Source organism: Marmota monax, unplaced genomic scaffold, assembly GCF_021218885.2.
Source record: "Marmota monax isolate L192 unplaced genomic scaffold, Marmota_monax_Labrador192_F-V1.1 WCK01_AAM20220418_F8-fsc00003, whole genome shotgun sequence".
Lineage (NCBI taxonomy): Eukaryota > Metazoa > Chordata > Mammalia > Rodentia > Sciuridae > Marmota > Marmota monax.
Window position 1 is genome coordinate 5,867,884 of NW_026694084.1, and position 27,145 is coordinate 5,895,028.

The 27,145-nt window shown below is 36.2% G+C and overlaps 1 protein-coding gene across 4 annotated transcripts in view; it reads left to right on the top strand.

Moving 5' to 3' along the window:
- Positions 1–27,145, top strand: part of Cpq (carboxypeptidase Q) — a 463,439-nt gene that overhangs the window by 174,520 nt on the left and 261,774 nt on the right. For all 4 annotated transcript variants that reach the window (XM_046464739.2, XM_046464741.2, XM_046464738.2 and 1 more), the window contains one exon: positions 23,596–23,803. In XM_046464739.2, coding sequence (XP_046320695.1) covers positions 23,596–23,803 — 208 coding nt within the window. The remainder of the gene's footprint in view (positions 1–23,595; positions 23,804–27,145) is intronic.

Genomic DNA, 27,145 nt, shown 5'->3' on the forward strand with positions numbered 1-27,145 from the left:
GTGGATCTGCTGAGATGGTTGTCTCAGGTCTCCTTTCACTCCAGGGAGGAGTTAAGCTCTTGGCTGATCAGGTAGGATGTAGATAAACCGTAGACCTCTAGGTACTCTACTTAAAATAGTAAAGTAAAATTCCTTATTCGTTTCTTTCGTTTCAGTAGCTTAGCTTTAGGCAGCCTTAATACATTCTCTATTGTACTGAAGAAAGACCCTATGGTGCTTATTTTCAAACCTAGTAAATGAATTTTCATTTGTGAGCATCCTGGTAATAAATACTGGTTTATTTTGAATTAAAAATTAGAGTTTTGATTTTTGTGCCACAAGTTCAACTCTTTGACATGTAATGGAAGATGAGTTAGAAACAAAGCAGTTTTTTTCCTCCTGGACTCATTCATTCATTCTTTATAAGAGGTGTTAAATCCCTACTGTGTATATAACATTAGGCTTCGCATTGGTGATAGAAATATGAACCAAACTGTGATATCCTTGTTGGTGCTGCATCATATGTACTGTGTAGAGTGCAATGCGAAGCAATGAGCATTTCAGAATATAGAAGGTAGAAACTAAGCAGACTTATTCTAGTTAGGAGCAAAAGTATATGTCTAGTTTTTTTTTTTTTCCATTTTACAAGTAATTTAGAATCTGTGACTAAGACTAAGCAGAAAATTGGGAAGAGCAGTAAAAAGAACAAGAAGTTATTGGGATGAGGTCAGAACTGAGAGGACAAAATTTGAATGAAGGGGGAAGAGGAACAAGGATTGAGGAAGATTGTCCACGTCACTAAACCTTCAAGAGTCACTGTTTCTCCATTTGTACATCGTGACCCTGAAGACATAAGTACATGACGAGAATATCGCTGAGGTGTGACAAATTCTTCACATTCTCACTTCCCTTTGCTAATTCTGGCATCAGATTTTCTTTGCAGAGAGCATGCTCATCAGGGTACAAGGTTACATCTAAAACAGACGATCCTGTACTTAGTCAAGCAGGGCATGTTTAAATTCAGAATAATTCATTAAACAAAAGTTAGATATTTATTCAGAATATCGGGCAGCCAGTGTTTCTCAGAGCAGGCATGTGTGTGACCAGCACACAGGCTGGCACTTGGGAAATCTTCAGAAAGGTCAGGCTGGGATAGAGCCAACTAGGATAGAAGATAGAATAGGTTTAAGACTTTAAATGAAAGAAAACAAAACAAAATACTGTAAACATGCAGGGGGAAATGTGCTTTTGGTTTGGGGAGGGAGAGTAGAGGGAGAGAAGGCAGACAAATCAGAGAAACTTACATGAAGGAGTGAATTTTTAAATCAATTATAGAAGATTATTTGAATGTCAACAAGTGATGGCATCTTAACAGGGAGGAAGGATGCAGGTATCTTGGGTGAGAGAACAGCATGGGCAGCTTGTTTGATAACTAGCAGTGTGTTACAGGGTGGGGGCGTGCAGAGAAGGAACATACTTTGAGATCACACACTGTGTCTTCAAATCCAAGCCTTTGCACTTACAAAATGGGCCCAAGTGATTTCATCTAATATGGGACAGTTGCTTTGACCTTTCTGAGTCTCAGATTTTTCATCTTAAAAATGAGGACAGTAGTAATGATTTTGTGCACATGTGTGTGTGTGTATGTATGTGTGTGTGTGTGTGTATGAGACAGAGAAAGAAAGGGAGAGAAAGCAATGAGAGAGAGAGAGAGAGAGAGAGAGAGAGAGAGAGAATGAGAATTGCTCATAATCTATGTAAACCCCTGGTGTTCAATAAATAATAGTATTATTATGGTCAATAGACTGTCTCAATTTTGGACAGTGTGTTAGATAAGATCAGAAAAGTAGTTTGTGACCCAACTTGGGGTGGTCCTAAGAAGCTAATTAAGGAATATGGATATAATTTCTGAGTCATTGAGAACTTTTCACTAGGGAGTGATATGATTAAGATATAAAATGGGAAATTTTATTCTGATAGCAATACTGATGCCAGTTTCATTGTAGAGATAAGACCTAAGGATAAGAACCACTAGATAAGGAACATGGTGTCTGACATCTGAAAATTTGTGATTTTTTCCCTTCACACTAATAAAAACCCTGAGTTTTAACTGGCAACATGACTATTTAAAATAAAGACCTATTTTCCTTGTAGCTATGTGTAGCTATCTGACTGTTCTGTTCAGAACAAAAAACTTCAGTATAATGGATTTTATTCCCCCCTCACAACTCAGCCTAAAAGATGGCTAGCACACGCCCTTTGCTTCTGTCTTTGTCATCATTTCATCTGTCCTGCTACTTAGGTCATCTGCCATCTTGGTCCAGAGACAGCTTCTATTTTGGACCCAAGGAATATTGGAGGGATGAGTTGGAAGGAGCCTGAGTCCAAGAGAATTTCATGTAGCAGAATTGTCATGATAACTCTAGAATAAATTCCACCAGCTTTCCACTTAAGAAATCAATCTGTACACGTGGTAAAAATAAAAATTCATACCCCATGTGAATCAAATGTGTGATATATGATATGTCAAGATCATTGTAATGTTTTGAGCAACCAATAAAAAAAACAGAAAAAAAAGAAAAAAATTAATAACTTTGTTCAAACCTCTGGGATTTTGAGATTCTTTGACTTACAGCAGAATCTAATCCTATCCAATTCAAGAAAGAAGGAAATAAATTACTAAGAGCTTTGTTCCTAGGATTTGAAACCAACCACAGTTATAGCAGTAAAAGAAACATGTTTGGAGCAGGGGAAGGGAGGTGGTGTTCAACCCAGGTGGAGATATCAGGTGAGTGTAATCAAGTGTTGGGAACTTGGAAGAGAGATCTGAGTTGTAGTGTTAGACATGGGGGGTGGGAACCAGGCTTTTAAATATCTCTAGCAGTTGAATATCTGGTAGGGGAAGAAATTTCCAAGGGATAGAAGTTTTAAAAGAGTGCAAAAAAAGAAATGAAGGCTGTCCCTGGCTTGGTTGGTTCAGACAGGGGGAGGAGACAACTGAGATAGTGAAGTTGGGCAGGAAGAGTTGTCTGGTGAAGGTGAATATAGTGCTATTATGTTTAATGTTGGAAAGCTTTGATTCCATCTCAGAGTTGTTTCTCACTTTTAATGCTTAGTTACAGCTTTGTTAGACTCTTCTCAGGTGAACAGCTGCACACTAAAGTGTGCCAATGACAGAATTACCAAGGAATTCCATGGAGGATGGATGGCCTTGGTTGGAAAGTTACTTAATGGCTTTTAAAGTTGCAAGCAGATGATCATGCTGCATGAATGACAAACTGTGAAGACTGAGAACTCGTGAACAGCTTTGGTGTTGGCTTCAAGTAAAATTACAAACAAGTCATATTTGGTATGTTTTAATAGCATGCATAATTCTTGTTTGTCTTCATGATCACAGTTGCTGTTACTGTCCACACTGATATAGATTAACTGGGTGATAGTTATAGGTAGGTAGGGTGTAAGTAGGTAGGAAGTAAGTCATTGGGGGGCATGCCTTGGGGGGTTATGTTTTATCCCTGATGAGTAGAGCACTCTCTATGCTTCCTAGTTGCCATGGTCTGAGCTGCTTTTCTTCGTGGCATCCTTCCACCATGATGTTCTGCCTCATCTCAGCCTCCAGAGCTGTGGAGTTGGCTGACCATGAACTGAACCTCTGAAACCCTGAGCCCAAATAAACTTTTCCTCCTTTATGTTGTTCTTGTCAAGTCTTTTGGTCCCAATGATGAGAAAGCTGATTAAAACAGACACCTACTTTATAGAATTGTGAAAACTTTTAAGAACATGCATAGCAAACTCTGAGACAATTAAAATGTTAGGTGTGGTGATTGATATCAATATAGTAATAAAATAATAAAAAAATTGGAGCTCTGTTATGGAGTGGGATCTGTGAAGAAAAGCTTGATTAGAAGCTAGGGTATAATGTGTGGGCTCTGGGACCCTGGATGTGTAGGGAGTCTGGTGGCCCCATAAAGTAGAACAATAATGATGGTGTCATTGGTTGTCATTTGTCAATTATAGTATGCCAGGCATTTTGCATATAAGGTATTCTGAAGACCCAGCAGTTCTCTGACCTAAGGATTCTTCCCATTTTATAAATGAAGAATCTGAAGCTTAGCCTGGTTTTGAGCCCTCAGTCATACTGGTAATGTCAAAATTGGATTTGACCTTGTTTTACTGGTTCATAGGTGGTCCTGCTCTGTAAGATTCAAAAGAGAATCAGCAGTTCCACAAACAACAGCAAAGCTCTCTCCAGTTTGAGCACTTGAAAAGGGTAACTTTCTCGCTTAGTGAGACCCTGTGAGTCTATCTGGAATACAGAAGCAATACGGAGATTAAACCACCTAGTTGTCTCTGTCTAAGAGCAGAGGAGGGGGCTCTGTACAGCATTGAGCAGCACACAGGAAGGGTGTACCCAGGTGTCTCACTCCTTGTGCCAGTGAATTCAGAGGAGCCCAGCAGAACCCTTTTTGGTGTCTTTGGTCAATAAGCTATCCTGTGGAGGGTGGCCATGTATTGAATTCCTGTTCCACTCAACTTCAATTCATTTGACTTTGGAGGGTTTGCAACATTCCCTTGCCTCTTAAGCTGAGTTTTCTCTAGAGTTGCTGTGTGACTGATTCCTTGTCGGACTTCATTAGAAATTCAGATGATATTGATTTAAAATAGGCCCATGGGGTTTGAGAACTGGTAGAGCATAGGTAAGAAGGAGAGGTTATATTTTTTCCTAAATTCAAGCTGTATTAAATTTATCATTTCCCAGTAGTGCACATAGTAATGGAAACAATATATTGTGGTTTTTTTTTCCAACTCATTCATTCATTCATTCTCTGGGACTCAGGATCCTTCCAACTTATCCTTCCAATATTCCTAGGGTCTAATAAATGTTAAGAGCCTACTGTGTATAAGCATACTGGGGTGAATACTAAGTGCTATACATATAGAGATTTATATATCAATCATGCCTGTCTGTCCTAGGGAGCAGGGCAGAGACCCCAAGGGTGGCATACAGTCTTGGATATAAATCTCAAGCTTTTGCAAAAAATGTGAAATTTTGTTTTCTTAGAAGATAGGAATGGCATTTGTTTTGTTTATGGATGTAGCCCATCTCTCTACCACCTAGCACAGAACCTTCCTTAGTTAAGCTTCAATAGGCATGTTTGTCTTATATTTTAATTGGTTCCTTATAATTATACATAATAGTGGGATCCATCATGCCAATAGGCACTTTTTGAATTGACTTAAAATTTCCTTTTTTTAAATTTATTTTTTATATTTGTTCCTTTTAGATATACATGGCAGTAGAGTGTATTTTGACATATCATACATACATGGACTATAACTTATTCTAATTAGGATCCCATTCTTGTGGTTGTACATGATATGGAGTTTTTCTGGTTGCATATTCATATATGAACATAGGAAAGTTATATCCAGTTCATTCTACTGTCTTTTCTATTCCCATCCTCCTCCCTTCCCTTCATACCTCTTTGACTTAACATTTCTAATTGCATGATCAAGTAGTCAGAATCCGTTAACTCATGAGTTCTTTTTATTCCTTTTAGTGAGCTAGTGATTTTTGGTTTCCAAAGTCAATTTGGTAGCCAAATGATTAAATTCTGGTAATTGGTGAATGTTCTTATCCACAGATTGGATGAATGTTTTATTTTTAATAAAAGCAAAAGGTCATGATCATGACAAGATCAGCCAGTTGTTGGCAGTTTTAAGCCATTATACCAGGTAGCTCAGGAAAATTTCTCAGCAAATGAAACCTGTTAGATTATATAATATTCTTGCAAGGCAACTAGGAACATAACTTTTAAAATTACATCTATCTTGTTATTTAAAATCAGAATTACATGAAAAGTCAGAAGTTATGAAGAATTGATTAGATATTTGATGACATTTCATATGATTCAAAAAATTGATAGGTGTCGATTTCTCACAAAAGTTACAATATAATTCTAGATTTAGAAATAATAGTCTCCAGTTGATAACTAATTTTGTTAGAGTCATGTTCATCTACTTTTGGATGATTTTACATATTCCATACTTTTAAAATTCAAATTCTAAATTTAAGGTTATATACCTCACCACTGTGTTTATGAAATGTATTTAATCTTACAGAATGTTCCAGTGCAATCTGAAACCACAGAAAGTATTAGAGTTTTTATGTTTGGAAAATGTTGTAATCAGTGATGGATTTGGAATTATTGCCATCTGATTCCTGACTCTTGAGGCCTAGGCCTTATGAACACATTATCCAGATGTTTATAAAATGTCATTTTACTAATGTCTTGTTTATTCTTTGACTTTGTGCTTAAAAAATACATTTGCTTAATTCAAAGTACTAGATGAAAGAATTTTACTTTAACTAAATTACATTTAAGCTACCCAATAGCCCTCCATCCCCACCCCTTCTGTCTTAAAAAAAAAAAAAAAAAAAAAAAAAAAAAAAAACCTCATTCCTTATCATCACCAATTTTCTCCATGACACATGACAAGAGTTCAGTCTGTTTTGTGGAATTTCATGTGAATACTGAATTCCTGGCATTGCTTCTTGTACCTCCCTTTGCTCTTCTATTTTACCTTAACAGTGTTTTCTCTTTGAAAGGAAACATCAATTTCTTAAGTCAGATTATTAATTAAAATATGCAACATGGATGTACACCCACTCATTCCTCAGAACTCAGTAGCAAATCTAATCCTTTGAAAATCTTTCTGCTTAACTCATCACTATTAATCAGGGTAAGACTAAGAAAAGGTTACAGGAGACAGCAATCGGAAAAGGGAAGAATAGACACTAGTAGAGCTGATGTGTTATAGTCAGGTTGAAGGGCAGTTGAATGTCCAGCTTTTCTTTTTCAATTAAGAACATCATGTAGTTTGATATTTTTTTTAGCTTTACAATGCTTCATACGTTTTTCTGATTAGAAATTTGATATTTACCCTTACAGTTTTAGAAAATGTAGAAAAAGTAAAAAAAAAAAAAGAACATAAAAATCATTCATGATCCACCACCCAGAGAAAACTACTTTTATGTTTTCTTCCATTGTTTTTTCAAGTCATGTTTCGATGTATAAATTTACAGCTACACACAATTAGGGTACAAAAATATGCAAAATTTTGGAACATGTTTTAACCATTTTCTTATGATAATATGTTCTTCAAAATGTGGTTTTGGTGGCTGCAGTCATCTGTTATGACTTTACCATCCTTTATTTGGTCTTTCCTGTCAAGTTTTAAAGAAGAAACTTCTGTCATTTCCTCTGACATTCTGACATATTTGTATTATCCCATATTTTTTCTATTTCTTGTGCACAAAATTTATATTGCTTTTCCAAGTTTACATGCAACTTGGCATTTTCTCTATACCGAAACTTTCATGTAATTTTCTAGTTTTCATAATTAACATTTTAAAGGCTGAAAAAATTCCATTGGAATTGAATGCCATACACATACCACTATTTTCTTATAATTGAGTTCATATTCTGTTGCCACTTTTTTCAAAATACTGTTGGAATAAATAATTTTAAAAGTATCTTAAAACAAGTATGCTAGAATGTGTACATCTAATCAGTATTTCTGCATAAATAACTTCTAAAGCTAAACATTTTCTAATATAGGTGCCACTGTGGTAAACATTTCTAATAGTTCTCTTTTGAAATTGTCTTTAGAACCCGTTGATGAGCTGCACAGTAAAAACTGGTCTCATTATTTTATAATGTATCTTGGTTTAGACCCCATATCATTCATTCATCATACTTTGATTTGTTTATCAATTCTAATTTTGAAGTGCCAAACTGTGCCGCCATGTAGACCATTTGGAAGGCTGCCAAATGCTCTAAAGGCAATTTCAGGGGAAAAGTTCCCGAAACATTTAGAGCAATGGGCAATGGCTGCAGTAACTGTGGAGCCTACTGCAGGATGGCTTTGGAGGGATAACACTCATCCTGTTATGTGAGTTTGAGTAGATTTGTTACTATAGCCATGAAATCCATAACACTGTAATCATGCTTGCCATCAAATACGTGTCACTTCTTGAGAGCAGCAACAAATTCTTTCAGGGTATCTTCATTAGTTGTGCACACAAAATGCATATATATGTGTGTGAATGAGCTACAGAAGTGAATACCCTGTTGAGAACACTCTTTTGCCACAAATAAGGACCTACCTGAAATAATACTTCATTCTGGTGAAGGCTTGGACTCTCCAGAACTCTGGAGTGTGATGCATTAGCATCACCTGGGAATTGTTTGGAAATGCAAGTTTTCTAGCTTTATCTACTACATCAGAAATTCTAAAGGGTGGAACCAGCAATCTGTTTCAGAAAGCTCTCCATGATATTCTGACACACAGCACATGATCTGTAAATGGTAGGGTTTGCCTGGAGAAAAGCTAAAAATAAAGGTCAAGGAGATGATTGCATGGTGAAAGAAAGTTGATGTTAGAGGTCACAGATTGCCTAATTCAGTAAATGTTTTCTGAGTACCTATAATGGACCAGAAATTGTGCTATAGACAGACACTAGATCCACAAAACTATAAGAGATAACATCTTTGTTCTGATGGAGTTGATGGTTTGGAAAAATAAAGGTAAGTGCAAATGGGTATAAATATGTAAAGTACATGCATGATATGAATGATGATGACTGTCACCACCATTTATGAAATGTGTTATCTTCAGGCAAGTACAAGTGCTCTGCATTGCAATGTATTGTTTCTTTCAGTCTGTCTGTCAGAAGGAATATAAAAGAGATCCCAAGATGTTTTGGGCCTGAATAGGGTCCCTTAAAATTGGGAAAATTTGTTCTTGGTTTCAAAGTTCATAATTTCTTATTCAGAGCAATCAATTGATCCCTTCATGGACTCTGAGTTCACTTCAGAAATAGGTATTTTGGCACCCATGTCAGAATCAATAAGTTAAGGTAATGTATGAAGTTGCTTAGCTCATCACATGTCACAGATATTCAATAAATATTAGTTATTTTTATTGCTATTAACTGTAATCAGCTTCATCATCACTAAGGTGATGAGTGGCAATGTAGTATTGATTCTGTAGAGATAAGAGCATGACTCCAGCCAGGTCTCCAGGGTTTAATTCTGACATTTTCTAGCTGTGGAACTATGGGCTTGGCATCCCTATATTTCAGTTTATTCTAAAAGAGGCACAATATAAGCCAGTACTTCATAGGGTTGTCTTACTGGTGAATGAACCAATGCACGAAAACACAGAGATGAGGCAGGCAAGTAACAAAAGCTCAGCAAGTTTTCGGTATTATTGTCATTGATTGATTTAGAATATTCTATGAACTGCTCTGCCTGGGACTCTAACATTTCCTTGTAGGATTCCATGATTTTGATGGGATGGTGTATGCTTTGGGGGGTCCATGGAACAATGCTATTACCCATCTTTAAGTCTGTGGGATTTGAAACTCACTACATATTTGAGCAGAAGATTTCTTCATAATATCTAAGAATAATAAGAAAGAAAACCTGATACCAAACTAAGGCTTAAAATGTTCCAAGGTAACTGGGCATGGCAGCATGCATGTGTAGTCCCGACTACCTGGAAGGCTGAGGCGGGAGGATTTCATGAGCCCAGGAGTTTGAAGCCAGTCATAATAGCATAGTGAGATTCCATTAAAAAAAAAAAGCCAAGGGAGGGAAGTTTTAAATAAAAGTTCATCCATTATGATATATTATTTTATGTAAATATATCATTTAAACAAATGTGCTGTTAATGATGCACAGATGCTGTTTGTAGACACTGTTTTCTTTCTTTGCTTTGAAGTAACTGAGTACATCACAGAGTTTTACCTGTGCCAGCAGTCTTTTCAGAATTAATTATGTGCTCCTCCCTATCACTGTGTGGGACAGAGATCTCACATGTGACTTTTGTAAAGATTAGAAGACTAAAATATGTATCTGTTGCCTCAGAGGCCAAGAAGATAGACACAAACATGAATAAACAGTTAAAACACCACCAGATGTGTAGAAGAGTCCTTAAACACATATGATTGGCATTTAGAAAATATCAGCTTTGTAATTCTTCCTAGACTGTACATTGCTGGGTTGATGCTGCAAAAGGATTTAGCTGCACACATACCCTGTAACTGATGATGGAAGAAAGGAAGAAAAGAAATTTCAACAGACATATTTCTATTAATTTGCCACAGGTGCTCAAACGCCTGCAAGTTAGAATCTCAAGAATTCAATTGCTACTATGATAGCTTCAGGCTTCGCTTCCAGGTTTTTTACTGGTTGTGGCACACACTTTTAAGAATTTAATTCCATTTATTGGTAGTGTTGCAGTTTGCTCGATTATGGTTTAACAGGATGACTGTCATCTTTCAAAGACCTAAGTACACCACTGCAAATTTATGTTCAATCTTTATCATGTGCACACTGTTCCGTTTTTTTTTAACCTAATATTATTACATCTACATGATTCTGTGTATCGCTTTTGGCTATTCACATGATATAGAAGCCCTCCATTTTACTGCTCCCTTTCCTGAAGTTCCTCTGTTTGATTTCTCCTCAACTTACACATTTATCTCTGTGTACAGGTACAGCAAACATCTTAGGACACTTTTCTTTTCCTGTGGAATTGTCAAAAGAGTTTCTTCTCCAAAGCAGAATAACGAGAACTAAGTCATTTAAGAATTTTTATGGTTTTTTGATATTGGTAGAATCTCACTGTAGATCAAACTAACTTACAGCACTACACACATGGTGTATATGTGCAGTTTCCCCCACAGTTTACACATTGTTATATTTTCTTTTCTTAGGATGGAATGGTTCTGATGGTAATTTTAATTTGGATTTGTTTACTTGATAGGATACTTTTGTAAAAGGAGTTTAATATTTTTAATGTTAAAATATTTAATGCACTGACATACCTACTTTGGCCATTACAAACTTTAGGGATATATTTGGCTACAAATAAAAGACAATTTGACTTATGGCCTTGTGGAGACTATATTAGTCAGTGTTCCCCAGAGAAACAAAACCAATTGTTTGTGTGTGTGTGTGTGTGTGTGACTGTGTGGAGAGAGAGCGAGAGAAAGAGAGAGAGAGAGAGAGAGAGAGAGAGAGAGAGAGAGAGAGAGAGAGAGGCAGAAAGGAGAAAGGAAGAGATTTACTTTAGGAAGTGGCTCATGCGATGGTGGTGACCAAGTCTCAAGATCTGCAGTTGACAAGCTGGTGACTCAGGAGAGCTGATAGTGCAGTTCCAGTCTGTGTCTGAAGACCCAAGAACAAGGAAAACCAATGTTGTAAGTTCCGGTGTGAAAGCAGAAGACTTAGATCCCAACCCAAATCAGTCAGTCAGGAGGAGTTTCTTCCTACTCAGACTTTCCGTTCTATCCACATCTTCAGTTAATTGGTGAGGCCCACCCACATGGTGAGGGCAATCTGCTTTACTCAGTCTGATTCAAAGGCTAATCCTGTCCAGGAACACCCTCACCAACACGCTCAGCTTAATGATTGACCAAATATCTGAGTGCTTTGGGGCCCAGTCTTGTTGATCATTAAGCATCACCATGGCTTAGAGGCATGAGGATTTATTTACCATACTTAACCGTGAATCACATTGGGCACCTAATCAATGAGGCTTTAGTCTCAGGCTCTGTCTTCGTCTCCATCCCTGCCTTCATCCTCATGCTTACTGACACATGGTTGTAAGACAGCTGCTGTCTCTTCAGGCTTCCGCCCTTTTTCTAAGCAGAGAAGCAACAGGATGGGGAGAAGAGTATGCAAAACCTCTCTTCTCTTGAATCTTACCTCTGCCTCCTTCTGATTGTCTGAACCACATCGTATTCCCAAGTTCTACTTGCATGGGAAGCTGGAAAAATGGGTGTCTAGTTATCCAACTTTGTAGAGGAGGGTAAAAGAGAAAGTGTTTGGAAATGGTGTTGGATGAACCACTGTGGAGTTATTTGTCCAACCTCTAACCAAGTAGAATCTGGATATAGTTTTGGTCAATTCTCTTCAAAATATTTTGTACAGTAAGTTTTAATTAGCTATGTGTGTCATATTCTTTCTCTGTGCTATTGTGTCATCATTATTATTTTTAATCCTTTCAAAAACACATTTGATTTTGAAAAGGTTAATTTCAGTCCATCTCACATATGCTGTCCTTGCTTATATTTTACTTTTTAAAAAGCTTTGAAGTTATATTAACATTTATTACATAGTTATTCTTTTCCTTTTGTACATTTTCCAGCTTTCCTTATAATAACTTATTTTCTGGAATCCATATTCTATATATTGGTTAAATGTTTTGATGATCAGTCTTTTTATTTTAAAATTTGATAATGCAATTCTGTTATATATTTAAAATTTTTTTTAGTTATAGATGGACACAATATCTTTATTTATTTATTTATTTTTATGTGGTGCTGAGGATTGAACCCAGTGCCTCACACATTCGAGGTAAATGCTCAACTACTGAGCCACAACCACAGCCCCACAATTGTTTTAATAATTAATAATTAATTATTTTAATGTTATATTAAAACATTCTTTATTTCTTACTCTCTGAAAACATTTCATTATCAAATACATTAAGCATGTATGTATTTGTTGAACATAAAGATATGGTAGAAACTATAAATACTCAAAGTATGGTAAATCCTATAAATTCTTACTATATGAAGAATTAGAAGAAGTCTTAGCTTTTGAGAAACTCATATGTAGGACATGATCTTTAAATTGTTAATCAGCATTTCATTGACTATGACAAAATATCTGAGAAAAACAACCTAAAGGAGGAAAGATTTATTTAGGCTGTCATTTTCAGAGGTGTCAGCCCATGGTCAGACCACCCTGTTGCTGTGACGAGGTAGAACATCATGGCAGAAGGGCACAGTTCAGGGAAGCTGCCCACTTCATGGCAGCCAGGAAGCAGAGAGTGAATGAAGAAGGGGGCCAGGGACAAGATATAGTTCTCAAGGGCACATCCCCAAGGACCAACTCTCTTCAACTAGTCCTCCCTCCTACAGTTTTCACCACTCACAAATGGTCCATTCAGCTGTGAATCATCAATGGATTCATCTGTCGATGAGGTTAGAGCCTTCTGATTCAATCCCTTTCTAAAATCCCACCTCTGAACTTTGCTACACTGTGGACCAAGACTTCAACCCACGAGTTTTGGGGAGATGGGGAGACATTCCAGATTCAAACCATAACAAAAGATATAGTTACAATATAATGTACTGAAGGCTGTAGTCAGAGGGATAGAGGGAAGCACAGGAGTAGACCGGGGAGCCCATGTCCAATTCTGTCCAGATAGTTTGCAGAGGTGTTACAGAAGAAGGGCCACTTAGTTGAAACTTGAAGGAAAATATCCAGGTGTTGCGGGGGGGGGGGGAGGGAATGGTTCAGGCACAGCTGCAGTGTGTGTCAGGATTCCCTGCTGATGAGAAGACAGGACTCTTCTGAGAATGGTATGACATCCGCATCTATTGAGAAAATACAGGGTTCATCTGGGGAGTGACAAAAGCTGGGGGAAGAAACAAATCGGGGCCAGGTTACAAACAGGTTTAGAATTTATTTTCTGGCAATGGGAGCGAGCTAGTAGAGGGATCACTACACTGGGAGAGTTGGAAATGCTGTTGCTAGCATTATTTCAATGAGCTATATTGGAATGTCGCAAACTATATTCTTGTCTTAGTCCTTCCTTTTTTTTTTTTTTTTGGTACCAGGGATTGAAACTAGGGGAGCTTACCACTGAGTTACATCCCTAGCCCTTTAATTTTGAGACAGGGTCTCACCAAGTTGCTTAGGGCCTTACTAAGTTGCTGAGGCTGGCCTCGAACTTGAGATCCTCCTGCCTCAGTCTCCTGAGTCACTGGAAATACATATATATGCCAATGTGCCTGGCTCTGGGTCCTTCTTAAAGGAGACTGAATTGACATTTGACCAAAGTTATAACTCAGATAATCTATGGAATGATAAAAGTGTGTGTAAAAAAGGTTTTATGTTCAATTAAGTTTGGGAAATGCTCAGTCAGTGATGCTTCTTAACTATATTTTTTCTTAGAGCTTATGATAGGCTAATATCTATCATGGCTCCCCTAAATGGGAACACTACCCAGGATCTGATAGATTGATTTAACCATGAATTTTTGCTGCCTTGTAAGATTTTTCTAAGTTTAGTATATGATGGAACACATTGAAAACGTGGCTGTAGTGTTTCTTCATTAAGCACTTAACTGATGCTTTCTGTTGGATATTTTTCCTCATGTCAAGAATGAAATAAATTATTCCAACTTCTATCCCAAGAGTTTCAGTTGAGAATGAATGTTAAATTTTTCATGTGTATTTATCCTGCCTCATGTCCAAAAATATATGCTGAGTCACATGATCAGTCCTGTTGTAACAGGAGGATATTGGGGCCCTGAGGGTGATGAGAGAAATATAGTTTAGTTGAGTACACTGGTAACTTAGGATGTTTCTGAAAGAGAAGATGGTGATCTGGGTTATCTAAAGTACCTTGTACTGTAACTAATCAGTTACAATGGTTTCCCATTGGAGCTGAAACTGAGAATAATAGTTGATAATACAGATAGAACATTTCTTTGTTTAAGGTTGCAAACTATTCTTACCAAAAGATTTTTGTGTTTCTCCATAGCTTTATTATTATATTTATTAAAGAAATCATCTATTTTAATATTTTTGTTATTCCAACATAAGTGTTCATTTTGCTTAATATTGCTACACATAAATACATATTTCTTTTTAAATGATGAATATTTAAGGAGAAAATGAAGGGGGAAAGACAAATTAAGATGATAAAACAAGTATAAGCAGAAATTGTAACATAATCAGAAAGGAAACAGGGAAACTAATGTATTTTGTGATGCTGAGTTTGGTCTAGAGACTATCTAACAAAAACAAATGTTTATGCAGTGCTTTCTAGCTGACAAAATATTAAGTGTAAAAATTTAGCTATTTTTTATTTTCTTTTATATTTATTTCATAGGCAGTTACCTCCTAAGAGTCTCTTTACATTTTCGTGTTTGAGAAAAAAGCTAAAAACCCTTCCTATGTGCTGTGGATTTTAAGAATCAGTTTTATCCTCTCAGCATCTTGACCATATTCCTTTTCTCACTCTCGTGGTGTTGGCTGTTTGGGAAGCTACGTCCTCTGCACAGTGTGTGAGAGTCTCCTTACTGGGAGCTGTAGGACATAAGGTATTAATATGTCTGCTGGGTTTTGTACACATGGATTCTGTCATCCATACAGAAGAGAATTCAGGAGTCTGACTTTTCCTTTCTTCTACCATTTCAACCGAATTGTAGATGTTAGCAATGAATCGTGGTCCCGCCTCCTCTTTTTTGGGTGGGTTTTTTTTCTTTCTTTTTCTTTTTTCTTTTCTTTTACTTGTGCAAGTTGTCAATAGTTCAGTATTTCCCCTTTGTGAAAGTATGTTGTAAATGAACCTTTTACTTTTGTGCTGTTGACAGTATAAAAGCTTAAGATGGATTGACTCTTATTGTGGTTGATGATAGTTTAAAAGTCTGAGATGAGTTTGTTTAAAGTGCTAGACTTAAAAAAAATTAATAAAGTCAATTGCAATTTTTCTTCCAAGAGAATTACCATCTTTTAAATATATTTTTTAAATGTTTAGGGCATTTTATATTCCTAAGAGCCCCCCAAATGTCCATCTTTCATAAGGATTTTTAAGTCAAACAGGGCTTATGAAAGATGGACATAGAGGTACATAATTGTCCTCTTGTTGGATGCTTACCATATAAGTTGACTCCCAGTTTCAAGGACTGATATGAATTTTGGAAAGACTCAGAAACAAACTGTCTGGTATCTTTTATAAAGAGCTAGTCAGAAGTGAGTAGTGTTAAAGTAGTTTGATTGATGTGTAGTAATTAGATCGGAAATTCACTTATTTGTTTAAACATTGCACTACTTTATGTAGATAAAAGGAAAATATTCAACTGTCTTCAAATAAGGTCACTTTTCATAGTATGCACAAGCAATTTAATAAAACTTGGTGAACTGATTTAAAGCTTTAAATCTATTTTTGTCTCACATTTATTTTATATCTGGGATCTATTGTCATTCACACAGGCATAAGCAGGCACTTTTATACATCTTATAAGCCACTTCCTTAGAAGGAGGGGTTTTTTTTTTGTGTGTGTGTGTGGTGCTGGGGATTGAACCCAGGGCCTTATGCATAGAAGGCAAGCTCTCTACCAACTGAGCTATATCCCCAGCCCTAAAAACATGAATGAGAAAGACACCAGAATTTTCTTCTTAAAAATCTGGAAACTTAAGACTTTTATTTTGCTTTTTATAATAGAAATTTTATTTGGGATTTAATTCACATAAAATTTGCCTTTTTAAGTTGCACAAGTCTGTGGTTTTTAATGTATTTACAGAGTTTCACAACCATCCTATCTAATTTTAAACATCTCTATCATCCCCCAAAGAAACCTCATACCGGTTAACAGTTGCTCACTGTTCCTCTCTTCTCCACCAGCCATAGGCAACCTAAAACTTACTTCCTATCTCTGTAGATTTACCTGTTCTGGACATTTCATATAAATGGAATTTTGCAATGGATGGTCTTTTGTACCTGTCTGCTTTCACTTAGGATAATGCTTTCAAGGTTCATTTATGGTACACCATGTACCAGAACATTATTTTTTTTAATTGCTGAATAATAATCGATAGTATGTCTATACAGATGGACATTAGGGTTGTTTCCACCTTTTGATTTTTATGGATAATGCTGCTATGAATATGTGTGTGCAAATTTTTGTGTGGATGTGTATATTTATTCTTCTTGAGTATGTGCTAAATTATAGACTTGCTGAGTCATATGGTAAGTATATTTTTAACTTTTTGAGGAACTGCCCAACTGTTTGATAAAGTAGCTATATCAGTTTACATTCCCACCAGCAATGTATAAGGGTTCAAACCTCTTCACTACCTCTCCAAAACTTGCTTTCATCCATCTTTTTCATAACAGACACCCTAGTGAGTGTAAAGTACCATCTCATTGTGATTTTGAATACATTTTCCTGTAGCAAATGATGTGCAGCATCTTTCAAGTGCTTGAAAGGCATTTGGACAGGTTCTTTGGACAAAGTATATTCAGGTTCCTTGCTCACTTTTAAATTGGGTTGTCTTTTATTATTGAGCTGTTGAGAGGTCTTTATATGTTTGAGGTACTGTACAATTGATTTTTTTGTATATTGATCGTGTATCCTACAATCTTGCTGAACTCGTTAATTAAACTGCCATAGAAGATATATGATTTTCAAAATTTCTTCTACAATTTTGTGTGTCGTCTTTTTACTCTTTGGTGGTGTCCTTTGCAGCACAAAAGTTTCACATTGTAATTGTTGAATTTTTCTACTTTTTTCCTTTGTTGTTTGTGATTTTGATATTGTACCTAAGGAACAATTTCCTTACCCAATGTCATAAAGTTTGATAAATTTTGCTCTCACATTTAAGTCTATAATTCATTTTGAATTAGCTTTTGTACATCGTGTGATGTAGGATTGCAGCTTTATTCTTTTGCTTAAGAATATTTGATCAGCCCAGCACAATTTGTTAAAAGTACTTTTCTGTCCTCATTGAATTCTCTTACCATCATTATTGAAAAATCTATTAACTATCTTATAGTTTCTGGAGTCTCAATTCTATCTTATTGATTTATATATTTATTCTTATACCAGTACACCACCTTGGTTACTATAGATTTGTGGTAACTTCTGGAATTTGGAAGTGGGAGTTCTCTAACATTATTCTTTTGTTCAAATTTCTTTTGAGTCCCTTGCTTTTCCATATGAATTTTAAAATGTGCTTGTCAATTTCTTCAAAATGGAAGAAATTTTGATGGCAGAAATTGCATTAAATCTTTAGATCAATTTGGGGAATATTACCATTAAGCCTTCTAATCCATAAATATCAGACATTTCTTCATTTATTAGAACTTTAATTTATTTCAACAATATTGCTTAGTTCTTATTATGGTTTGGATAGGAGGTATCTCCCCTAAAACTTCTGGGTTCATCCAGGAATATTTAGAGGTAAAGTGATACGATTATGAAAGTTGCAACCTAACCATTTCATCCTAGCGTGAATGGATTAACTAGGTGGGAACTAGGCAGGTAGGGTGTGGCTATAGAAGGTGGGTCACTGGGGGTGGTCCTTGAAAAGTTCATCTTTCCTGCGACCCCTTTCCCTCCCTCTGTCTGCTTCCTTGCCACATAATTGAGCAGTGCTCCTCCACTACACCTTTCCACAATGACTGCCTCACTTGGGTCCAAAGCAATGGAACTGACCAAAATATGGACCGAACCTCTGAAACTGTGAGCCCCAGTATAAATTTTTCTTTCTTCCTTTAAGTTGTTCTTGTCAGATATTTTGATCAAAAAACCTAACACAGTTTCCAACAATGTATAAGCCTCATGCTTCCTTTGTTAAATTTATTTGTGGTAATTTACTCTGTGGGTGACAAATACACCATAGTATAATTAATTTTTGTATATTGATCTTGTAGCCTACAACCTTGCTGAACTTGTTAATTATATATATTTGTGTGTGTATTTCTTAGATTTTCTATAAACATAAGCTCATATCATTTGTGAATAAAGCTCTAACTCTTTCTTTTCAACTTTAGTCCTTGATCAGTGTTTTCATCATGAACTGATTTTAGATATTGTCAAATGCTTTTTCAGCATCTATTGAGGAGATCATGTGATTTTTTCCTTCATTATTTTAATGTGATATATTGCTTGGTATTATTTTGGTAATATTGATTAATTTTTGGATGTTAAACTAACCTTGCATTCCTGAGTTAACTACCATTTGGTCATACTGTGTAATCCTCTTCATATATTGATGACATTTTATTGGAGATTTCTTACATTTATATCCATGAGACTTATTGGTTTGTAGTTTTATTTTCTTCTGGTGTCTTTGGCTAGTTTTGACAGACAAAGTGACCTTGTAGAATGAGTTGGAAAGTGTTCCCTCCTTTGCTATTGGAAGTATTTATATATGAAGAATTAGTATTAATCTTCAAATGTTCTTTTTTTAGTGCATTTGCATTTAATTTATAGAATAATAGGTTTCAGTGGTGATTTTGTTTCTGCAAATAACACACTTTAATCATATTTACCTTCTCTACCTTCCCCCAACCCTCCTTTTTATCACTATTCTTCTCCTTTCCAAGTCTTTAAGGTACTCTTGTATCTTTTCCCCCTCTAGATTTCACAAATAAGGGAAACATGATACTTGCCCTTTTGTGTCTGCCTTATTTTGCTTAACATTGTGATCTCTGATCCCATCCATTTCCTGCAAATGACACTACTTTGTTCTTGTTTATAGCTGATATATATATATATATATATATATCTGATGGGAGAGAGGGAGGGAGGGGGAGAGAGACTGAGTATACAAGTGTACTAGGTGTTGATGGCATCTAGACTGATTTCATAACTTGTTATTGGAATTGTATCACATTAAACATGGGTGAACTGGTATGCTGACATGAATTCCTTTGTGTATATATCAAGCTAGAGTATATGATAGTTCTCTCTCTCTTTTTTTTTTGAGTGACATCTGTACTAATTTCCATAGTGACTATACATTCACACCAACAGTGTGCAAGTGTTTCTTTTCCCCTGCATCCTCATCAGTACTTACTGTTTATGTTTGTTTGTTTGTTTACTTGCTTGTTTGTTTTTGCATTCTCAGTGTATCTTTTATTTGCATTTTCCTGATGGCTAAAGATGTTGAACATTTTTTTCACATAATTATTGGCCATTTGTGTTTCTTAAGTGTCTTCTTTTGAGAGTTCCCATTTATTGGTTGGGTTATTTGAGTTTTTTGTTTGTTTGTTTGTTTTGGTGTTATATTTTTTAGGTTGTGGATATAATTCTGGATATTAATTCTCTGTCCAAAGAGTAGCTTGCACAGATTTTCTGCCACTCTTCAGTTGTCTCTTCCCTCTACTATTGGTTTCCTTTGCTCTGTAGGAGCTTTTTAATTTGATGCATACCCCTTTGCACAGTCTTGCTATAATTTCCTGAACTATTGTAGTCCTATTCAGGAAGTCATTTTCCTATGCCTATGTCTCAATGTGTTTCTCCTATGTTTTCTTCTAGAAATTTCAAAGCTTGTGATCTTGTATTTAGTTCTTTGATCCATTTTGAGTCTATTCTTATAGAAGGTGAGGGAAAGAGGGCTCTAGTTTTATCTACAATGTGGATATCCAGTTTTCCCAGCATCACTTGTTAATGAAGCTATTTTTTCTTCAACACATCTTTTGACATGTTAATCAAGAATCAAATGGCTATAGTTGTGTGAGTTTGTCTCTGAATTCTCTATTTTATCCCATTGGTCTGTGTGTCTCTTGTTATGCCAGTATCATGCTGGTTTTGTTACTGTGGCTCTGTAGAATAGTTTGAAATCAAGTATGTGATGCCTCCCACATTGCTTTGTTTGCTCAAGATTGTTTTGCCTCTTTGGGATCTATTTTGCTTTCATATGAATTTAGGATTTTTTAAATTTATAAGAATAATGTCATTGGTATTTTGGTGAGGATTGCCTGAATCTGTGGATTGCTTTTGGTAATGTGGCCATTTTGACAATAAGAATCTACTGATCCATGAACATGGGAAGGTTTCCATCTTCTAGTGTCTTCTTCAGTTTCTTTATTCAGGGTTATGTAATTTTCATTGTAGAGATCTTTCACCCTTTTGTTTAGGTTTATTTCTTGGAAGCTTTTGTGAATGAAATTGTTTTCCCTATATCTTTCTCAGTGAGTTCATAAATGGAGAATAAAAAGAGCTATTGATTTTTTTGTATGTTGATTTTGTATTCTGCTACTTTGCTAAATTTGTTTATCAGCATTCAAAGTCTTCTGGAGGAACTTTTAGGGTCTTCTAAGTTTAGGATTATATGATCTGAAAATAGGGCTAATTTGACTTCTTTCCTGTTCAGCTCCCATTTATTTCCTTCTCCTGCCTAATTGCTCTGGCTAAAATTTCAAGCACTATATTGAAGAGGAATGGTGAAGGCAGACCTCTTTGTCTTGGTCCTGATTTTGGAGGAAATTCTTTCAGTTTTTTTCCCCATTTAGTATGATGTTGGCTATGGGTTTTTCATATATAGATTTTAGTATGTTGACATAAGACCCTTCTATATCTGGTGCCTTCAGGGCTTTTGTCATGAAGGGATGTTGACTTTTGTTGATGGCTTTTCTGCATCTACTTAGATGATCATGCAATTTTTACCTTGATTTTTTAAAATAATTTCCTTGGTAGTTTACACTTTGCTACTGTTACATTGCAGAGCCAATAAATGAAAGCAGAAGGTGGTGGTTATGCCAATTGTTTCCTCTAGGACAATTTCACTACAGTGACAGGATAAGGTTCTAAAAAAACACTATTGACTCTTCATTTTGTCCTCTTATACTAAACAATGATGGGTTCACCACTGGAATATGTATTTAATTGCAGAAAAAAATTGAAAGGCCTTTATATTTTGAATTTAGAATCATGGCTAAAGACGCCTTTCAGTGTTGTTTCTCCCAGGGGAGCAGTGGGTACAGATATGACTCACTATTCCCCTGTATACACTCTTATCCATAACCTATTAGTACAAACTAGTCTAGAAACAGTATTTAAAGAGCCTTCTCTTGAGAAAGAGAGTTTGAGAACAAGGAGACTTTGTCAAATCCCAGACATCACATATGAGTAATAAATATTTAGATTGTCTTCCTACATGTTGCAAGGTGATTTTCAAATTCATTAATCATTCTATCAACTCAGTGAGAAAATTCTATACTGAAGAAATAATAACAACTAATGTTTACTAAGTAATCACTATGTTTCAAGCACTGTCTTAAATCCTTTGTGTATACTATCTTTTATTCCTCATAGCAATATTATGAGATTAATACTAATATCATTCACCACTTTATAGATGAGGGAAAACAAAGAAGTAATCCAAGTTGCTTGGTTGTCATACAGGTAGAGAAAGCTGGAACCAAGATTTATGGTTTGGTGACGCCAGAACTTGAACCAGGAGTTGGAGTGGATGACACACAATCTCAAGCAGGCATTCAGATTCAGGGTATCTCTATTCTGAATTCTGAGCTTATAAGTAATTTGTCTTTCTTTTGAGGAATAATAAAGTTTGCAGGCAAAATTTAGGAAATATACATAGAGGGTATATTCAGATGGTGCTAATGACTAGAGATTAGTCAGTCTCTGCAGGAATTTGTAATAAGCAAGTTAATAAAATAGATATTTAACATTTATTGAATTATTACTATGTTCCAGGGTAAGTTATTTACTTGCATAAATTTTCTGAAAAAAAAAACAAAATAAATGAAAAATAAATTTACTTGTGTAAAATAGTTTGAAAAATTACTCTATGAAATACCTACTACTATTATCACCTTTAATTTTTAATAGAAGAAGCTCCTGCAACAAACAAGTAGGTGATTTTCCCAAGGCCAGTTAGCATTCAATGGCATAGATCAGATTTGAATCCAGATAGTTTTATTCCAGATCTTCTGTTCTTAACCATTTTGCTATGCAATTTCTCTAAGTAAATAGATTCTTGAAATATGGTAAGAACAAAGCAGTCACATCAAGAAAGTGGTTAGATATAAAACAGGATTATTGTGTTTGTGTGTGGGGCTTGGAGTCATTCCTTTGGAAGAGAAGTTTCAGACTCTCATCCACAGAAAGAAACGTGATGTGGCTAGAGGAGGGGGCTCCCTTGAACATATGAAACAGCCTGAGACAAATATGTGAATAGGGGAAGAAAAGTTAGAAGGCTTTTATCTTCTTTTCAACAGAACATGGGAACAGACTAATACATTGTGTTATGCATGCAGAAGCTGGGCTGTGGTCTTGGTATGAGAGGAACTGTGGTCTGAGAGGGTCTGAAGCTGTATCCCAGCTGTAAAAAGGGACAGTTTGAATATGCAGTTTTAGAAAATGAGTTTGACAAACTTCATTGGCAGATACAGAGGTTGAATCGACAGTACATTAACAGATTCCAGTGGAAGTATTTTGAGTGGCATCCAGACCTAGGTTCATTTAGCCTTTTCCTCATAGGAACACAAATATTTCCCAACATATTTTTCTACAGTTTTCCTGTGCAGTGTTCTACAACCAAACACAGGGCTTTATATTTGAACTTTCCCTTGGAAAGGAAGAGCCCCAGTGCCAGTCGGTGATCACAGGGCTGACAGTGTTCTTCCAAGCATGTGAATCTTCTGGTTTATACCCTTGATGGACCTCAGAGCTCCCTTATTCCCTTGTTCACATGTGTTCTCCTCTTGATCATGAAAGCACTGTTAATGTCCTTGAGAGCCTATGGCAATTTGCAACTTAAAAGGATCATCCAACTTATCAAAACTAATTCCATATAATGTTTTCAGTGAGATGATTATGAAATTGAAATGTTAAAGCTATTTTTAAATGAAAAGAAAAAAATTTTACTCTCACATCAAAAACAAACCAATACTGCCCACTGTTCCTACTCTCCATATGAGAGTCAAAGGTTGATATGCAGGGGCTTTTGGTCCATTTTCACTTTCAAGGTAACCTGTGGCTTCTCTTCCCAAGTCCTCACACAGGAATGCAGGAATACCAGGATGATGTGCCTAAGATCCCAACAGCCTGTATTACTGTGGAAGATGCAGAAATGATGTCTAGAATGGCTTCTCATGGGAACAAAATTGTCATTCATCTGAGGATGGGAGCAAAGACCTACCCAGATACTGATTCCTTCAACACTGTAGCAGAGATCACAGGGAGCAAGTATCCAGAGCAGGTATGTGAAGGAACGGGATTGGGTTGTCTGGGAATAGGGTGTTCTGGTCAAGTTTGCACTTTTAGAGATTGTCTAGGAGAGAGAGACCGTATGTTTGTGGAAATGGTCCTCATAGATTCATTAAAGGCTGAAAATCTCTATCTATCTATCTATCTATCTATCTATCTGTCTAATCTAGCCATCCATCTACCTATCTATCTATATTCCCATTAAAAATTTTGTTACATTGGAGAAGGACAAGACAAATTGAAAGAATGAGATCCATACTGTGTAATTCAACCTCTGAACCACTCAGAGTGGGATTTGTATATATGTGTTATATTTATTCCACTTGAAGCCAGATGGGCCCTTGAGATCATATCAATAGTTAATACTTATTATGTTCATTCTGTGAATTATCTTGTTTAATCTTTCAAAGCTCAATTAAATAGAATGTATTTTATTGATTTTATAGGCAAGGAAACTTATCTAGAGAAAAACTCACTGGCCTAGATCCACACAGGTAGTAAGTAGCTGAGAAAAAAACTCAAATCCAGGACATTGTACATATGAAAACAGAATTTAACCCATAGTTTATGTACAGTTTCCAGTCTTTATTTTTTTTAAGTAGTCTTAGAGGTATATCTAATCTCTATACTAACTGAATACTAAATACCTTACTTAGGCAAGGTGCAAGTCTCTGAGTTTTAGAGAATTTATCTGTAAAAATCGAATAGGTGTATGGAACTAACAGGATTACTATGAAGACTAGACAGATAGAGTACATCAGAAAGGCTAGTACAGTGTTTGTGCCTCACAGGGGCTCACTGAATTTGAGTTTACTTCATGTGACATCAAATGTGCATAAAACAGTTTTCACAAGTTATCTGGTACAAAAATCTTTTTTATTAGTAGTAACTGAAGTTCTATAAATAGAACTAAAAAAAAGTTATTCAGAGGATTTTTTGCTTCTATTTTGATGGTGAAGAAAGAGTTAACCCTGGTGTTTGGTGATGGAGGAGCAGGCCTTCTCCACAGGTCTGGATGGAGCATTGTTGTGTTGCAGTAGAGATTATTTTTCTGTTTAACCCATTTTGTCCCTTCTCAAGTCACCTGCTTCTAGGACCTAGGGCTCTTCAACCATGGAGATAAGACCACAGGGATGACAGAAAAGCAGATTTTAGTTGGCCATAAGGAGTCAAATAGCTGTAAGAAACTATAGTTTCAGCTGGGTGCAGTGTGCACACCTGTATCCCAGCTGCTCTGGAGGCTGAGACAGGAGGATCACTAGTTCAAAGCCAGCCTTAGCAAAAGTGAGGTGCTAAGCAACTCAGTGAGACCTTATCTCTAAATAAAATACAAAATAGGGCTGGGATGTGGCTCAGTGGTTGAGTGTCCCTGAGTTCAATCCCTGGTACCCACCCCCCACAAAAACTATGGTCTCAAATGTTTAGAAGGAACAGGCTGAGCTCCTTGTCCCTTCAGGAAACTAGTAACAGCAGAAGAACTGGGAGACTATTCCAGGTACAGAACAGTTAGACTCAAAGTGTAATACTTACCATATCCCCCAACCCTGGTTAATAGCTCCAACATACAGTTTTGCCATCTTTAGATTAGAGGTTTAGGATTATTTATCATTAGCTGTCTGGGTAAGTGAGCTGATTCTGTCCCCAAAGATGAGTGGTAGGTGGGTAGCAAGGTCAGTGTGAGTTATTGGGATCTTCAGACTAGAGCAGAAAGGGGTGTCAGGGTTTGAGGCTAAAGCATTTAGGCAAAAGAGTTCTTGAGATCCATATGCAGTGGTAGTGTTAGCTCTGACGGTGTCCTGAATGCCACTAACATCTTCCAGCTGGGATGACTTGAACCTGTTCCTCAACCCAGCTCAATTTGTTCTTTTTAGTTTTTAAGACCAGTTTTATATATAAGTGAAACCATATATTTGATATCTGACTTCTTTCACTCAGCATAAGTGAGTGAAAGATAAGTGAGATTTATCCCTACTATTCTGTCTGTTGTTTCTTTCTGTAAATTGATGAGTAATATTTCATTGTATGGTTGTACTGCAAATCGTTTTTTCATTCTGCAATTGGTACACATGTGGTGGTGTTTAGTTTATGACTCTTCTGAGTAAAATGTCTGTGAATATTCTTTTTTATGTTTTTGTTAATGCATATGTAATAGTGGAGTGTGGTTTGGCATAATCATACATGCATGGAATATAATTTGCTTCATTTAAATCCCCAGTACATCCTCTTTCCCTCCCATTCTCTACCTCCTTTTCTCTTTTCTCTACTGCTTTTCCTTCTATTTGTTCATTGTTTTAAAATTGATGCTTTGTAGATATGCATAAAGGTAGAATTCGCTGTGATCTATTCATGTACGTACACATAGCATAATTTGATCAATTTCATTCCACAGCTTCTCCCTTTTTGCATCTTGCAGGCTTCACCCTCAATCCTTTTCCTCTACTCTACTGATCCCCCTTCTATATTTAGGCCCCACCCCCACCCTGCCATGTGCCTTATTTTGCTCTGTCTTCCACATGTGAGAGTATTCAACCCTTGACTTTTTGAGTTGGGCTTATTTCACTTAGCATGATTTCTGCAGTTCCATCCATTTATCAGCAAATGACATAATTTCATCCTTCTTTAAGGCTGAATGAATTTCCATTGTGTATATAAACCACATTTTCTAAATCCATTAATCTGTTGACCAGCACCTGGACTGTTTTCATTACATGGCTATTGTAAATTGCACTGCTATAAACATTGATGTGCATGTAGCACTATAGTATACTGATTCTAGTTCTTCTGGATAAATATCAAAGAGTGGGATAGCTGGGTCACATGGTAGTTCCATGCCTAGCCTTTTGAAGTATCTCCACACTGCATTCCAAAGTGTGGAATTTGCAGTCCCATCATCAATGTATGAGTGTTTCCCCCCAATATCCTTGCCAGTATTTACTGTTTGTATTCTTGATGATTGCCATTCTAAAGAGAGAGATGAAATCTCTTCTATTTCATTTCATCAGTCTTCATATCTGTTTTGGTGCCAATACCATGCTATTTTTGTTACTATAGCTCTGTAGTATAATTTGAGATCAGGTATTGGGATGTCACCAGCATTGTTCTTCTTGCTCAGTATTGCTTTGGCTATTCTGGGTCTTTCATTCTTCCATGTGAATTTTAGGATTTTTTTTCTAGGTTTGTAAAGAATGTCATTAGTATTTTGATGGCAGTTTCATTGAATCTGTGTATTGCTTTTGATAAAATGGTCATTTTAATTCTGCCTTATTAATTCTGCCTATCTAAGAACATGGGAGGTGCTTCTATCCAAGGTCTTTGATGTCTTCCTTCAATGATC